This window comes from Thalassophryne amazonica, chromosome 4, assembly GCF_902500255.1.
Source record: "Thalassophryne amazonica chromosome 4, fThaAma1.1, whole genome shotgun sequence".
Lineage (NCBI taxonomy): Eukaryota > Metazoa > Chordata > Actinopteri > Batrachoidiformes > Batrachoididae > Thalassophryne > Thalassophryne amazonica.
The window spans coordinates 68,989,865-69,007,945 of NC_047106.1; the positions used below are offsets into that span (position 1 = coordinate 68,989,865).

General features: G+C 41.4%; 1 protein-coding gene across 1 annotated transcript in view; it reads right to left on the reverse strand.

The window, feature by feature from the left end:
• Positions 1–18,081, reverse strand: part of brwd1 (bromodomain and WD repeat domain containing 1) — a 119,863-nt gene that overhangs the window by 25,235 nt on the left and 76,547 nt on the right. The window contains 8 exon segments of the mRNA XM_034168077.1: positions 1,551–1,667; positions 1,670–1,693; positions 3,091–3,152; positions 6,260–6,371; positions 13,127–13,209; positions 13,382–13,475; positions 13,478–13,505; positions 13,704–13,811. Coding sequence (XP_034023968.1) covers positions 1,551–1,667; positions 1,670–1,693; positions 3,091–3,152; positions 6,260–6,371; positions 13,127–13,209; positions 13,382–13,475; positions 13,478–13,505; positions 13,704–13,811 — 628 coding nt within the window.

Here is an 18,081-nt window from a genome sequence, read left to right on the forward strand (position 1 = left end):
AGGGTTGCTGCCATACAAGGCACTTACTACACACGGAGCAATGAGGGGATTAAGAACCTTGCCCAAGGGACCTAGTTATTTTCCAGTCAGGCTGGGTTTTCAACCAAGAATACTCTGGTCTCAAGGCGAAATGCTTAACCACTAGACCATCACTCCCCTAGTGCTTTTTCTTTTTAAAAAGTACTGACACGGGGCACTGAGATTAAGTAAGAAAGTCACATTTAAGCCAGATGTGGACAGATTGGTCTTTCTCACAAAAAAACTACAATGAGTTAAATGGCATGGTTACAGCACTATTGCATCTGAAGCACACAAGAGAGCTTTGCAATGTACCTCACATTCAACGACACCACGATGTCTGTGTCCACAGGCCATTTGGTTCAAATCCCCATCAGACAAGAAAATCACCTAAGGATCCCCTTGTTACAGCCTACTGATATAACTTCGAGATCATCACCTTCAAATAATGGGCACTAATGATGCAAAGATATGCACCGGTTTACGTGTTTACATTTTATACTTTCTGCTCAGATTTCATCGTCAAACATTTGAGAAAACAAGTTAATTTTTTTTTTTACCTTTTATCTTAGTACTTAGTAGTACTTAAATACGTCACTTCCTTTATGATCCACTTTTACTACTTCAGTCTCAATTAGGAGGGACTATGTACTTCTGCAAACATTTGAGAGGTACTGTTCCTCTCCTTCCCATCTCTGTCTTCCTGTTACTCCTCCTCTCCTGAGGAGGAGCTGTACAGTCTGATAGGCCTGAGGGAATAAAGGAGGTTTTTGCAGTAGTGTTGGTCCTGCACTTGGAGAAGGAGCAGTCTGTGGCTGAAGAGGCTCTCTGGTTGCTGATGACGGTGTGCAGAGAGTGACCCGACATCATCAATATGTCCAGCAGTTTGTCCAGTGTTCTCTTCTTTGCCACGTCACCAGCGAGTCCAGCTTCCTATCAACCACAGAGCTGATCAGTTTGTCCAGCCTGGATGTGTCCTCCTTGGATATGCTGCTCCCCCAGCACACCACAGAGTAAAAGAGGACGCTGGCTACTACAGACTGGTAGACTATCCACAGGAGTTCCTGCAGATGTTAAACGACCACAACCTCATCAAGTACAGCCCGCTCTATCCCTTCCTGTACAGGTGGTTGCTGTGGGTTGTGCAGTCCAGTTTGCTGTCCAGCCACAGCCCGAGGCACTTGTTGGAATCCACAGCCTAAACCTCAGCTCCCTTAATCAGAACTGGTCGAGGACTTGGTCCGGACTTCTCAAAGTCAATGAGCAGGTCCTTTGTCTTCGAGGTGTTGAGCTATAGATGGTTTGTGTGGCACCAGGCCACACAAGAATTGGTAATGATGGCTGCACTTGCTGACCCATTCCTTAACAGCAATATATTTTTTCCCCCTCACCCTTTCAGTTCTAACAATGTGTAAACATACTGTGAACATGTGACAAAGTTATTAATAAGCAGCCAGGAAAAATGCAGACTGAATGAACCTTAATCTAGGGAACAATTTTCCAAAAAAAGTCTACACACCAAGAGTGAGGACCCTGGTCAATGCCAGCAATGATGCGTTCACATTCGTCATCCCTGCTCCTCTCTCCCCACTCTACAGCCAGTGGTTTGTACATCAGCTCCTTCATCTCCTCTGCTGTCACAGAAATGCAGCTCCTACGGTTTCTGGCTGCTGGGCTGTACAGTAAACATATTCAACAAGCAGTGATACCTCTCTGCCAGCAGTGTTTTACACCTCATTTAATGACTAAGCATCATTTTACAATATTCTCCAGTTTCCTGTGTCTCTGATGTCTACATTCTAGGACAGGGGTGGGCAATTATTTTTTGCAAGGAGCCAAATGAGAAAGAAAATATTGTGGAGGGCCAGGCCAAAAGGCTAAACTCAAGTCTGCACAATAATAGTTTCATTCCTATATAAAAAGCAGTAAATAGCATTGTTTTGACAAACTAGATGTCCTGATTAGGCAGTGCGGGGGGGGGGAAAAAAAAAAAAAAAGTTACCTAATTTTCCAAGACAACAGTGAACAAAATGTGAAACATTCTAACTCATTACATTTGTGATCATTTTCAGTCACACTGACCCCAAAATGCATTTTGAGTTTAATATACTGTTGAAACTGAAGCTTACTGTTGGAACAAGGAGGTTCTTAGCTTTCTAAAGACATTACACGCGTGGGCGAACGTGATGGCGCCGTGCCAGGCTGTGTGGCACGGAGTGATCGCTCTGTGTCAGACTCTGCCATTACGCAATGGCGCCATGCCAGGCTGTGTGGCGAACGTGATGGCGCCATGCTACGCTGTATGGTGCGGGGTGATCCCCCCGTGCCAGGCTCTGCCATTATGCGATAGCACCATGCCAGGCTGTGTAGCACAGGGTAATCGCTCTGTGCCAATCTCTGGCATTACACGATGGTGCCGTGCCTGGCTGTGCGGCTGTGTGGTATGCATTACGCAATGGTGCAATATCAGGCTGTGTGGCGATCACTTTGTACCAGGATCTGCAATACTCCGGAGGACACACGCATGCAGCCACAAACGGGCTGGGAGGTAGACAAAGGTCACCCGCAACACTAACTTGATAGAGTAGTAAATATTTTATACTATAATTTCCAGGTATTTGCAGGTCGGTCCGAGTCAGCCAAAGGGCCGGATACGGCCAGTGGGCCGAAAAATGCCCAGGTGTGTTCTAGGATGTATTGTATTTGGAACACTTCAGATCAGGTTTTGAAGGATGTGTGGGTAATATCTGGAACAGTAGCTACACAAATTGACTTTATTCATAGCTGCTCTGTCAGTGTAGGGAAATGGATTGAAATATTAAAATCTTAAATTATCAAGATCAACCAAGTGTTTCTTCTTACCCAACACTTCCACAGACCTGACTGCTAATTTTAATGGTATTTAAAATTTGATCAACAAACCAATATTAGGTTACCAAGTGATCTTGCTGTCGGTGAACTACCTTCATGAGAAGAAATCAGCATTAGACCAAAAGTGACTCCCTTTCCATGACCCTTGATTTTGAACAAACACCCTTATGCATAACTGTGTGTAATAGAAAAGCTATTTACCATCATCTGGAATGGGTTCCACATCCCAAGAACTGAGTTTCTCGTGCTCTCCATTGTCCCAGCTAGTGTGAAGACAAATGATACTGTATTCCAAGTTTTCTGAATCCTCTTACCATATGTAAACATTGAATTCGTGCTGTAAATAAATACAGTTCAGCTCACATAAAACCTTCACAATTGTTTAAAGCATTTTTGTAACTCATTAAAAAATTTAAAACAAATTAAGTTATTGCTGTAAAGCTCAGAGCTACAGATGTTTATTACTCCTGAGAAATTACAATTTTATTTCAATATACTCAGTATAGTATGTAAACCATACTTAACCACCTCCTTAAAAAAAAAAAATACAACCCCTGGCAATAATTATGGAATCACCGGCCTCGGAGGATGTTCATTCAGTTGTTTAATTTTGTCGAAAAAAAAGCAGATCACAGACATGACACAAAACTAAAGTTATTTCAAATGGCAACTTTCTGGCTTTAAGAAACACTATAAGAAATCAGGAAAAATAACTGTGGCAGTCAGTAACGGTTACTTTTTTAGACCAAGCAGAGGGAAAAAAATATGGACTCACTCAATTCCGAGGAATAAATTATGGAATCACCCTGTAAATTTTCATCCCCAAAACTAACACCTGCATCAAATCAGATCTGCTCGTTAGTCTGCATCTAAAAAGGAGTGATCACACCTTGGAGAGCTGTTGTACCAAGTGGACTGACATGAATCATGGCTCCAACACGAGAGATGTCAATTGAAACAAAGGAGAGGATTATCAAACTCTTAAAAGAGGGTAAATCATCACACAATGTTGCAAAAGATGTTGGTTGTTCACAGTCAGCTGTGTCTAAACTCTGGACCAAATACAAAAACATGGGAAGGTTGTTAAAGGCAAACATACTGGTAGACCAAGGAAGACAAAGTGTCAAGACAGAAACCTTAAAGCAATATGTCTCAAAAATGGAAAATGCACAAAACAAATGAGGAACGAATTAGGAGGAAACTGGAGTCAACGTCTGTGACCGAACTGTAAGAAACCGCCTAAAGGAAATGGGATTTACATACAGAAAAGCTAAACGAAAGCCATCATTAACACCTAAACAGAAAAAAACAAGGTTACAATGGGCTAAGGAAAAGCAATCGTGGACTGTGGATGAAAGTCATATTCAGTGATGAATCTCGAATCTGCATTGGGCAAGGTGATAATGCTGGAACTTTTGTTTGGTGCCGTTCCAATAAGATTTATAAAGATGACTGCCTGAAGAGAACATGTAAATTTCCACATTCATTGATGATATGGGGCTGCATGTCAGGTAAAGGCACTGGAGAGATGGCTGTCATTACATCATCAATAAATGCACAAGTTTACGTTGATATTTTGGACACTTTTCTTATCCCATCAATTGAAAGGATGTTTGGGGATGATATCATTTTTCAAGATAATGCATCTTGCCATAGAGCAAAAACTGTGAAAACATTCCTTGCAAAAAGACACATAGGGTCAATGTCATGGCCTGCAAATAGTCCGGATCTTAATCCAATTGAAAATCTTCGGTGGAAGTTGAAGAAAATGGTCCATGACAAGGCTCCAACCTGCAAAGTTGATCTGGCAACAGCAATCAGAGAAAGTTGGAGCCAGATTGATGAAGAGTACTGTTTGTCACTCATTAAGTCCATGCCTCAGACTGCAAGCTGTTATAAAAGCCAGAGGTGGTGCAACAAAATACTAGTGATGTGTTGGAGCGTTCTTTTGTTTTTCATGATTCCATAATTTTTTCCTCAGAATTGAGTGATTCCATATTTTTTTCCCTCTGCTTGGTCTAAAAAAGTAACCGTTACTGACTGCCACAATTTTTTTTCCTGATTTCTTAGTGTTTCTTAAAGCCAGAAAGTTCCATTTGAAATGACTTTAGTGTCATGTCTGTGATCTGCTTTTTTCCTACAAAATTAAACAACTGAATGAACATCCTCCGAGGCCGGTGATTCCGTAATTTTTGTCAGGGGTTGTAGTTAATGATGTAACCTAACTCAGTGGGTCATTATTCAGCAATGTGTCAGAGAACTACAAAGTTTAAATATTTGAGGATTAATACACAATACTTCACATACTGTTGTCCACTTATAGCTGTTTAAAACTACAAAATTTGATTTCAGGTGACACGGGGGTGAGGTTCAGACCAAAGGAAATAGGGTGAGAGGCAGTGGTATGCTATCATGAAATCTATAACAAATCTGGGTTGTATTTAGACAAGATTTTACATTTTTACTTACACCAAGGAGCTTACATTTTTATTGCTGTTGGTTTATAAGGAAGGAAGAGTTAATTAAATTTAGGTACCTATCCCAGTCAATGAATGGAACTTGCCTTTGATCTTTAATCCTAAATCTGCCTTTGATCTCTGGCCCTGCTGATCAAGGGGTGGATCCTCATCATTGATCCTCAGTGATCCAGACTACAGGATCAAAGCAGCCACAATTGACAAATGGCAATGAAAATGTAGCCTCCTTGGAGAAGTTGAAAAATCAGCAATAAAGGATAAAATATGAGTGATCAGGATCAAAAGTCAGACATTAGGATCAAACATAAGGATCAAAGATCGGTAATCTGGAACAAAGCTGAGTACTCTGGATCAATGTCAGCAGTCAGACTCTAGCAATGTTTAAGAAGATATCAAACAAATAGCCCACTCAAAATGAAAATAGAGATAAAAGGAAAATTAACAAATTCATAAAATACTGTAGAAAAGTTTTTGTTTCCTCTTGAAGAGGATCCATCTTAATTGTGCTGATGGTTCATGTTCATTTGTGTAAAAATCCTGTAAATTAGGTTTAGAAAGGGCAAGAAAATGTTAAAATGGGCCCAGATTATCATCAACTGTACAGTTGTAGAATCAACACACAAGAGAGATGTTCAATGTTGTCGTATCACATTTGGAAAATAAATAATTCCAGGCATGCCCCCTCCTTATTCAAAGTGGGGGTTTATGACAGAGGGTGATCAAACTGTTTAAGCATGCACCAGCCATTGGTAGTGCTTCTGCAATTTTTTTAATCTGGCATTAGAAGTAGCCATTCTATCTATATCTACAGCAGTAACTGGTAGTGCTTGTTGGCATTACAAGTACACTGTCATCAGAATTATCCTGTCCCAACATCTTATCCATTTTCCTACCTGACTTTGAAGCACTGGAAGAGACTGTCAGGATATTCACGCTGATAGGGCTCCTGACAGACAATGGTCCCAAACCACCATGCATCGTCTATCACAGAGCGGAACCGGTCATCTGCATAGAAATTTATACCACATTTATGGAAGTCAGACACTTACACAAAGTATGAAGCTGACCGCACTGATGTATGATTTAACATCAAAACAATACTTGAACTGTAATACTACCCAACGTTATTGTCCTAGTTCCTAACACATGCCAACAGCAATCTATGGAAAAGGGTATCCTCACATCGTGGGGCTGCCTAGGCAGGCAGACACGAAACCTTATGCATGTCTGGGGATGCCATCTGTGCCAGTGTAAAACAAATTAAGCGTTTCTAAAATCCATTACTTTGTTTCAGTTTATAATCAACAAACATTTTATCACATTCACCAGCTCAACAACCACAAAACAAAAAGAAAATTGATATAGCCAAAACAAAACTATATACAGTACCAACATTGATGAACAGCTTAATTTAAATATATTTTAAGAAACACAGCATTTTCATCAAGTCTGAATGTCACTGATCATATAGTAAAGAAGTATTAAGGTCATCAGCTGGCAACCTTTAAAGATGTGGACTCAGACAGTTCTCTAATAAAACCAAGGCTCTGATTTGAACTAGACTTACATCCATCGAGAATTCATTTTACACCACATTTCACAACTCATTCATTGATGCCAACCTTGACCCTGGGCAACATACATGGCAGCAATGTTAATGCTATTCCAGTAGGGATGTGAATCATTCAACAACTCACGATTCAATTCGATTCCGATTCTTGGGGTGACGATTTGATTCAGAATCGATTTTCGATTCAAAGAGCTCTGAGAAATAGTTATATTACTTAAAAATGTTTATGTTTAAGAAAATGCAGCTTTACAAGGTTAATCAAGTGATTCTAGACGTAAATTTACTTATTTGCTTTGCTTGTTCAGAGTTGGCTGGCAGTTTAGTGAAGCGCTGATCAGTAGTCGGCAGATGCCGCTGCTCCGCTCTTTTAGCTCCGGGTGATAGCGTAGCATGTGGGCTTGCGGATTTGAAGTGTTTCCGAAGTACTTGACTTTCATTTTGCAGATTTTGCACACTGCATAAGTCATGTCAAGCTCCTTACGCAGCAAATAATAAAATCCAAAATGCGCCCAAACATTTGCCTTCAGCAAAGATGGTGCTGGCTGAATTAGCTCTTCGTCCGCCATGCTAAACTGCAGCTCACGAGTGTTTGAAGTACGTGGGGATCCTCCCCCCCCCCAATCACGGGGACGCTGTAGTACGGAAGCCGTTGCCTGACAAACAGTACACGCAGCGAGTTAGCAAGAAAATGTTTAAAAAATGCTTTTTAAAAATCGATTCTTGGACATTTTGGATCGATTCAGAATCGGAACAAATAAGAATCACGATTCGGACGTGAATCGATTTTTTCCGACACCCTATATTCCAGTCACCAATAATTATTGACTGTCCCATCAAAATTCATCACAACGAGCCCATGATTCTGCAGACAAATATTTTGGGATAATGTATATTTGTATTTTTTTTTTACTGAGTGAAATAATACTTTCCTTTTTTTTAAAATAATGTACATTTTAATAATTAAAATCAATTCAATGTAAATAAAAGGGAAGCTATTCATATTATTTGCAGAGGCTTAGATTACTATATTAGATATAAAATGTGTTATAGATTTTATGTACATTGTACATAGATTTTATGTACATTGCAGTTTGATGTTGGTTATCACTCAGTTGTTAATGCAAACACTGATTATAATACCAATGTGACTGTGGAATAGTGCAACTGATGAGCACATTCAAGGTTACCATAATGAGCTAGATCTTTTGTTAGATTCTCTGCATTTACCTACTCACGCGGTTTATGTCATAAGTTTTGTGATTTACACTGTGATGATCTCAGTACTTTGTATCACAACATTGCGATGTTCTCTTACAAGCAAGTAGTAAGTGTATTCCAACCCGTAAATGTAAAAAGCATGTAAAAGTGTTACCAGGTTAGACTGAATATGTTAAAAGGTATTTCAAAGCTTCACTGTTCTGGCATAACGTGGGTTAATAATGGTCATCCTAGCCAAGGTGTGATTGCTGATCTCAGGAGAAAGACTAGAGCACAGTATCACAGGGCGTATAAGATGGTTGTGAGGAAGGACGCTGAGATCAAGTGTGATAAGATGGCTGATACAGTGGCCATCAAGTATGCCTAAATTTGTACAAGCATGCTAGGTCTTTAAAAAAGCAGAAAATGTTCATATCCTAGTAAGGTTGATGATGCAGTAGGTGAGGAAAATATTGTTGATCTTTTTGCAAGCAAATTTAATACACTTTACAATAGTGTTCCTTATGAAAATGATGAGATGCACAAGTTAAAATCTGAAATTAATCAATTAATATGTGCTGAGAGTAATACCAACAATATGTATTCATGGGGTCCATAGCATTACGGTGTCAGATGTTGATGGTGTCAAAAAACTTGAGGGATGGTACCTCAGATCAGATCACATTATATATGGTAGTCACAAATTGTATGTTCTACTCTCCATTTTATATACTGCTATGATTAAGCATGGTTTTACACCTGATGGTATGTCAGATGGTGCTATGGTGCCCATCCCAAAAGGTAAATGGTTCAACTTAACAGTGTCAGAATTTTCGTCCCATCACCTTAGGTAGTGTTGTTTGTAAATTGCTAGATATTGTCATCCTTTTCAAAGAGAGCAGTAAATATGCAAGAATAATTTGCAATTTGGGTCCAAGGATGGTTTGTGAACCGCTATGGTTGTTGAGACTGTCTCGTACTATGTTACTAACGGCTCACATGTTTAGGGGCTTATGTTGGATGCCAGTAAAGCATTTGACCAGGTCAACTACTGTTGGTTATTTAGAAAATTAATTGATAGAAGTGTATGTCCAACATATTGTAGATTTCTTTTAAATATGTACCTCAGTCAAAACTAAGAGTTACATTGGAGAATACATATTCTTCATATTTTACAATTACAAATGGTGTTAAGCAGGGTGGGGCCATATCCCCAATTTTGTTTTGTGTTTACATTGATGGTTTAAATAAACAAATTGCAAAGTCAGGGTGTTGCTGTCATATGGGTAATGTCTATGCTGGTGCATTTGGTTATGTGGATGATGTCAACTTACTTGCACCTAGTATGAGTGCTGCAGAACTTGTGATTTCAGACCATCAGATCCTTCTATATTTGTAATAATGTCAAAGTACAAAGAATATAAAGATGAAGATATTTTAGCCTACCTGCTGATAAATGTGTGGCAGATTTGAATCGCCACTGTAACATGTTCTTTGCGGATTTTAAAAATGGCAATTCCATATTAGGAATGAGTTGTTTCAAAAATATTGTACTTCTTTATACGGTAGTCAGATCCTTTCTTATACTCTAAAGCCGCGTTCACACCACATGCAACGCGAGCGACGGCAGCGACAGGTTGCCATGTAATCCCTATGGAAGGATGTTGTTGTGGCGCCACAAAAGTTCAAGCCACGCAACGGACGTGAATGAAGTGATTTTGAGCAATTGGCGCTTTATATCGTCGCCCTCCTCCCCAAGTTGAAAAATCAGAACTTTTTCATCTTGTCCTTTTTACCAGTCCAGTAGAAGACTGCCCCTCCCTGAGCCTGGTTCTGCTGGAGGTTTCTTCCTGTTAAAGGGAGTTTTTCCGTTCCCACTGTCACCAAGTGCTTGCTCAAAGGGGGGTCGTTTTGACCGTTGGGGTTTTTCTGTAATTATTGTATGGCTTTTGCCTTACAACATAAAGCGCCTTGGGGCAACTGTTGTTGTGATTTGGCGCTATATAAATAAAATTAATTTGATTTGTCGCGCCACAATGACCAATCAGGGACTGGATATGTAGTGATGTGAAGGTGTCTGGAGTTTATACTTGATGTGGACATGTCCTGTGTCTAGCAGCCAGCCGTGAGCAGTACTTATGTCCCACAGAGTTTGAGGGGAGAGCGAACAGCACCCGTTTTTTTTTTTTTTTTCCACATGCGCTGTTTTTTTTCTTTGTTTACATGTGCGCGCAAATGAAATCATCCGTGAAGATAATTTTATTTTGTACACAGATGCATAATAAAACAAATGTGGACTGGTTATAACACAATGATGAGAGTTTGAGGGGAGAGAGAGAGTGAGGAACCACATCCGCAGCCAGTTTTTTTTTTTCTTTGTTCGTATGTGCGCGCGCGAACGGGATAGGAGGTCCTCAAACTGGGTCCTGGGGAGGCAGAAGTACCGCTGAAAGCGGCCATCATCCAGACACAGCTCCTGCAGCAAGTGATGAAACTCCCCAAATTGGGAACGTTTCATGAGGATGTTGTGAAGCAACGTTTGTCAGCTTTGATGACGCACTGGAGCAAATTGGGCACGAGTTTTGCAGCGAAGGCTCTGCCCAAGCAGAGAGACACACCGGCGATGGATCGAATTGTGGCGTTGGTGTGAATGCCCCATAATGAAGTTGTAAATCTGTATTGTGTGTGGAGGAAGGCTTTACGTAAAGTCTGGTATGTTAAGTATGCTACACAATGCAATATTTTACCATATCTTGGCAAATTGTATGGCTATCAAGCTTTTGTTAGCAAAATGTATCAGGTTACTGATAAAATGCTTAAGTGTGATAACAATGTTGTTATTACCATTAGTATATGGGTCTTTTACAACCCCTAATTAATTATGGAATCACCGGCCTCGGAGGATGTTCATTCAGTTGTTTAATTTTGTATACAAAAAAGCAGATCACAGACATGACACTAAACTAAAGTCATTTCAAATGGCAACTTCTGGCTTTAAGAAAACACTATAAAATCATGAAAAAAAATTGTGGCCGTCAGTAACGGTTACTTTTTTAGACCAAGCAGAGGGAAAAAAAAAATATGGACTCACTCAATTCTGAGGAATAATTATGGAATCACCCTGTAAATTTCATCCCCAAAACTAACACCTGCATCAAATCAGATCTGCTCGTTAGTCTGCATCTAAAAAGGAGGTGATCACACCTTGGAGAGCTGTTGCACCAAGTGGACTGACATGAATCATGGCTCCAACACGAGAGATGTCAATTGAAACAAGGAAGAGGATTATCAAACTCTTTAAGAGGGTAACTAATCACGCAATGGTTGCAAAAGATGTTGGTTGTTCACAGTCAGCTGTGTCTAAACTCGGGACCAAATACAAACAACATGGGAAGGTTGTTAAAGGCAACATACTGGTAGACCAAGGAAGACATCAAAGCGTCAAGACAGAAAAACTTAAAGCAATATGTCTCAAAAATGGAAAATGCACAACAAACAATGAGGAACGAATGGGAGGAAACTGGAGTCACGTCTGTGACCGAACTGTAAGAAACCGCCTAAAGGAAATGGGATTTACATACAGAAAAGCTAAACGAAAGCCATCATTAACACCTAAACAGAAAAAATAAGGTTACAATGGGCTAAGGAAAAGTAATCGTGGACTGTGGATGACTGGATGAAAGTCATATTCAGTGATGAATCTCAAATCTACATTGGGCAAGGTGATGATGCTGGAACTTTTGTTCGGTGCCGTTCCAATAAGATTTATAAGGATGACTGCCTGAAGAGAACATGTAAATTTCCACATTCACTGATGATATGGGGCTGCATGTCAGGTAAAGGCACTGGGGAGATGGCTGTCATTACATCATCAATAAATGCACAAGTTTACGTTGATATTTTGACACTTTTCCTTATCCCATCATTGAAAGGATGTTTGGGGATGATGAAATCATTTTTCAAGATGATAATGCATCTTGCCATAGAGCAAAAACTGTGAAAACATTCCTTGCAAAAAGACACATAGGGTCAATGTCATGGCCTGCAAATAGTCCGGATCTTAATCCAATTGAAAATCTTTGGTGGAAGCTGAAGAAAATGGTCCATGACAAGGCTCCAACCTGCAAAGCTGATCTGGCAACAGCAATCAGAAAGTTGGAGCCAGATTGATGAAGAGTACTGTTTGTCACTCATTAAGTCCATGCCTCAGAGACTGCAAGCTGTTATAAAAGGCAGAGGTGGTGCAACAAAATACTAGTCATGTGTTGGAGTGTTCTTTTGTTTTTCATGATTCCATAATTTTTTTCCTCAAGAATTGAGTGATTCCATATTTTTTCCCCTCTGCTTGGTCTAAAAAAGTAACCGTTACTGACTGCCACAATTTTTTTCCTGATTTCTTATAGTATTCTTAAAGCCAGAAAGTTCCATTTGAAATGACTTTAGTTTGTGTCATGTCTGTGATCTGCTTTTTTCTACAAAATTAAACAACTGAATGAACATCCTCCGAGGCCAGTGATTCCATAAGTTTTGCCAGGGGTTGTAGATTCTCAATCTATAATTGGTGCTAATATGAGGCATCTCTCTTAAATTTGAATGTGATATTAATGTTTCTGCCTTTGGCAGCAAATTTTGCAGAGGTTGTTTTAGACTCTCGCAACATATTAAAGAGCTGTGTATTATGAGAGGACAGCTGTCAAGATATTTGCCAATGAGTCAAGAATGTACTGCTATTTTAACCGATCTATGTACAGGGTAAAGGCCTGGTGCTTTTATGTTATTCTTATTTTTATTAAATTTTCTTTTTACTTCTTTTATTTTATAGTAGTTTTGTTTTAAAGGCTTGTGAATAAAGAAATACAGACAGACATACTTTGAAAATATTAAATAAGCTTAAATTTCAGTCCAAAGTATATCGTAAGCTAACAGTCAAATATTTACTGGTGTTAATTTTAAAAAGAAGGGGGGTGGCTCTAAGACCACTGAACACACTTACTTGGTTGCCAGTTTCTCTTTATTGCCTCATCATAGGATTGCCTCAACACCAGGAAATCAATCACATCTGGCATATCATGATACCTGTAAAAGAAATAAGTAGATATTGAACTATTAACATGCATAAATGAATGAATCCTTGTCACGCTTACAACTACACAACCATTTCAGCATAGTAGGAATTTGTTTTCAAAGCAGAGGACATATACACTAAACTCTATACAGTAAATACCTCATTTAAATACAAGCTCCTTACTTTACAGAAAACGATGTGTCTGTAATTTTGCCAGTTCCATGATCAATTAGAGTCAGCTTCAGACAGCAAAGTGTTGGAGGACAGACTTCATATTGATCCCAGTGATCTTTACAAACTCTTGGTCCTAAAAAAATGAATAGCATGCTTTTCATTTAAAGGAACAAACAAATAAATAGATTTGGTTCACAAATATTTATTTAGACAAACAAAACCAGCAATTTTTAGTCCATGAACAATTAAAAATTCTTCACATATTCAGCACTTTCCAATATTATGTACACCATGTTGCAGGAAAAGATATAACAGGATAGCTGTGTTTTACCCGTAACTCCAGCTTCTTCCAGGGTTGTTTGTCCAAGTTGATGGGATATAGGTCACCTCTTTTCACTGCCTCAACATAAGCTTCGTGACCTTGCCGGAAGTAGATCACCTGACAGATGCATAAAGAATCAGATCTCAAAAGTGACTATTGTGCAAGTAAAGAATAAAAATCATGTAAACAGAAGTTGAATATAGTTGTCACTTAAACTCAAATTGCTTTAATAATATGTAAGCTATGCACAAAAATGTGCAAGCATTAAATTACATTCAGTTTATGGATCATTTTAATGTTATAAAGCCTTTTTTGTTTACTATATCCACTTAAAATTAGTTGCCAAAACACTGACATGAATGTAAAGATCTCCCACCATCCTCCACACTGTCAAACAACTTTTCACTTAAAGGACATGTCGCACTTTTTTTTTCACGTCCCAGTTAGCAAGACAACATAAAAGTACTAATGATTGTAAGCTCTCCGCACACATGCTAATAATTAGTGGTCGCTGATGTATTTTATTCCTCTCACTGTGAGCGTTAGCAGGTGTATTTCCGGGAAATGTCTCATTTGGCAATTCAGCATTTTTCGGTGTGTGACACACATTTCAGAATGAGCACAAACATCCCGATGACTCGGAGAGAAACGAACCTGCTCCGTCCGAAAACACAACTTCTGAGCTTTCATTCGAAAGTGATGGCTCGAATTTACAGACAGGACAGGACACACTGCACCCAGAAACTCTCGGATTTTGGAACTTAACATGTGGTAAAGTGCTGTTTGTGTGGATGCTGGTTTACTGAAGCTGTGTACATGGACGTGGGGACATCTCCATGACGCTGTTTTTAAACAGACCGCCTGGACACGGAGAGAGGTTTGTTACATTGGGGGGGGGGGAAAAATCTGAATACATTATTTCCAGGAGTTAATGGACTTTATCCCACAATCAATGAGAACTAAAGGCGGAGCTGCAGCCGATGACGCACGTGGGGGCTTTGATCATGTGGAGTTTACATTTGGAAATAAATCTGTTCTATTTCATTCCTCCTGACCGCTAGAGGGCAGTGCTTTAGCATCTGGATAACTACAGTGTGCAGCACAGAGGTCAAGAATATATACCAACAAAGTCACACCATTGGATGTGACCTGGGTGATGTCAATGGTTGTCTTTATATACCAGACGCACCCAGCGCTCGCTTCTTTTCTAGATTCTCGCATTCTTAGAGGTTGAGAACGCATTTAGCTGCGATTGCTGCTCTCGCTTGTAGCCTCGCAACCCACCTTCAGTTGGAGCTACGTGCACTGCACACGTCCTCCAGAGGCTGCGAGACACGGCTTCACCATTTTTGTATTCTCTGACTGACACCTGTTGTGAGTACACCTTCCTAAACGCCTGGTGCGCGCCTTTGCCGCTGCCCTGCTGGGTATTTTCCTCTGTGCACATTAGGTCTGTATGCACCACTCTGCATTTAATCATTAGTGATCGATCTCTGCTCCCCTCCACAGCATGTCTTTTTCCTGGTTCTCTCCCTCAGCCCCAACCAGTCCCAGCAGAAGACTGCCCCTCCCTGAGCCTGGTTCTGCTGGAGGTTTCTTCCTGTTAAAAGGGAGTTTTCCTTCCCACTGTAGCCAAGTGCTTGCTCACAGGGGGTCGTTTTGACTGTTGGGGTTTTACATAATTATTGTATGGCCTTGCCTTACAATATAAAGCGCCTTGGGGCAACTGTTTGTTGTGATTTGGCGCTATATAAAAAAAAATTGATTGAAATTGATTGATTGATTGTTTCAACGAAAGCTGGCTATTTGTTTAGTTGTGTCACTAACCCCGTTAACTACGTGGTAGTGTGTGTATCAGAACCAGTATAGTGTACTGTGTTGGGCTTGCCGTGAGTGTTTTCCACTCCTTAAAGTACTTCGTCTGCACTGCCGCCATGTTGCTAAGTTTAACAGCTCCGCTAACAGCTAGTGTTATCGTTGCTCTAAGTGACTTAGTACTTGGGCTGTGAGTATTTCGGCTGTGTGCATCGTATTATTACTGTGGCTGTGAGTATTTCATGCTCGGGCCTTGTATTAGCTTTTACACTGAGTGCTTCACGCTCAGTGCCTCGTGTCGAGTCTGCGGCTGGAGTGCTTCACGCTCCGAGCCTCGTGTTACTATTTACACTGCGTGTGATTCACGCTTTGTCTTTCCATCTGTAACCGTCAGGGCTTGCGTTAGCCATCTGCATGCAGTCCACAATGTTGACAGGGCCTTTGTTGCATGGCTGTAGTACCTGTTTGGCTCCCTTGTGCCCAGATGATGGACATATGTTTTGCCCCTCATGTCTTGGGATCGGACACCTGAGGAAAGCCCTGACTGGTGATGCCTGCCTTAATTGTGCCAGAATGCCACTGGCAGAGAGATATGTCACATTTGCGGCATTGGAAAGTGGAATATCTAGTGCGACTTTGGCCTCCAGCCCCAGGAAGGAACCAAAGCGCCGTAAACGCCCACATGCAGGAGACCCTTCTGCTAAGAAGATTACTCATGACCATGCTTTGGCTGAAAGGTCGAAACATTGACTTCTGAGTTTGCTCAGATTAAGTCCTTGCTTCTGAATCTACAGCCAAGGGATGCAGTGACAGTTCCTGTTGTCCCCAAAGAGGCTGATCAGACAAATGTAGTTACTCAGCAGGAGGAAGATGTCATGTCTATTGCTGCGACTGATTCCTTGTACATGACAAGTGACAAACTGTGTGGAGGATGAGGATGAGAGGGGTCTTTCTCCAAGCCATTCATTAGTGCGCTCTCACACCTCTGAGGCACAGTCCCTGCCGCAAACCGGACCTGGACTATCCTTTGTCAAGCAAGCTGTTCAGTTGGCTTTATCCAGACTTGGGGTTGACAATCCCCCTGCGGAAACCACCGCTTCAAGTGCCTTTTTCAAAGTCACTCAAAAGCCTGAGTTCAACATTCTAGTTTCACAACCATATATCGAGGAGCTCCACTGATGTTGGGCGGACCCCAAATCATTGACCCATCTATCGCAGGACTGCAGAGCCCTTAGCTCTGTGTGTGATTCGGCGCAGTATTGTCTGAACCGTATGTCCGCTGTTGACAGCATTATTGTGAAGTTGGTTGTGGCTCCAGCTGATGCTGCTCGGCCGGATGCCCGCTGCCCACGACCACAGTGTTGGGTCACTGATGACCTCCTCACCAAAAGCTATGCCTAAGCAACTCACTGTCCCATTTAGCCCTTGCCCTCTCAAAGTCTTTGAGGGAGGCAGAGGTTGATGATGCTACGCAAAGTCTTAGTGATGCCTCACTCCAAACCTCTGCTTATATGTCCAGAGAGCTTGGCAGACTGATGTCAACCCTTACCATCGCTAGACGTCAGGTGTGGCTTGCGCAGTCCCCACTGTCCGAATCCTGCAGAGGCACACTCCGTTCGCTGCCGGTTCTTCCAGGCCAAGTATTTGGACCTGCGGCCCAACAAACTTTGGAGAGTGCTGTTGAGGCTAGTAAATCTCGGCAACAGTTTGTTGACCTACACTGGTCTTCCAGACCTCAGCCAGTCAGACGTGCTACAGCTTTTCACTCTACATCCAGGCTTCCGCTGACTCCCAGAACTGCACGTGCTTTCTCAGTTGAGGGCCAGCTCTCTCAGCGGCCTGCCTTTCAGGAGCCTACGGGCAGACCCCCGAGAACTGAACGGTTTCACAGAGCTTCCAGTAATCGCGCCCAAAGTCCTCAGGGATGCGAGCAGAGGCGCGGTCTGACTGCCAACGTTTGGCCCCCAGCCGTTTTTCACGAAATCAACTCAGCCACTGGGAGGCTCAAGTTCAAGACCCATGGGTCATTTCAACCTTGTTCAAAGGTTACAGAATTCAGTTCAGATGTCGTCCTCCAAAGTTCAATGGGGTGAGGATGACTGTTTCCGACTCGGTGCAGTCTGCCGCCCTACAACGGGAGATTTTGGAACTCCTGGAGAAGGGGGCCATAGAGCCAGTTCACAGTTCAGACCAGCTCAGGGGGTTCTATTCAATTTGCTTCCTTGTTCTAAAGAAGATGGCGGCTTTCGTCCTATCCTCGATCTCCGACATCTGAATAGTTGTATCAAAGTGCTGCAGTTTCACATGCTCCGCACAGTCTACGTCCTTCAAACTATCACACCAGGAGACTGGTTCACAAGTGTCGACTTAAAAGACGCCTATATCCATGTGTCAGTGGCGCCTTGTCACAGGCAGTGTCTCCGCTTTGCTTTCGAAGGTCAGGCATACCAGTTCAGGGTGCTTCCTTTCGGCCTATCTCTCGCCCCTCGTACATTTACCAGATGTATGGCTGCAGCACTAGCCCCACTGCAAGCTCTTGGATTAAGAATCCTACCCTACTTAGACAATTGGC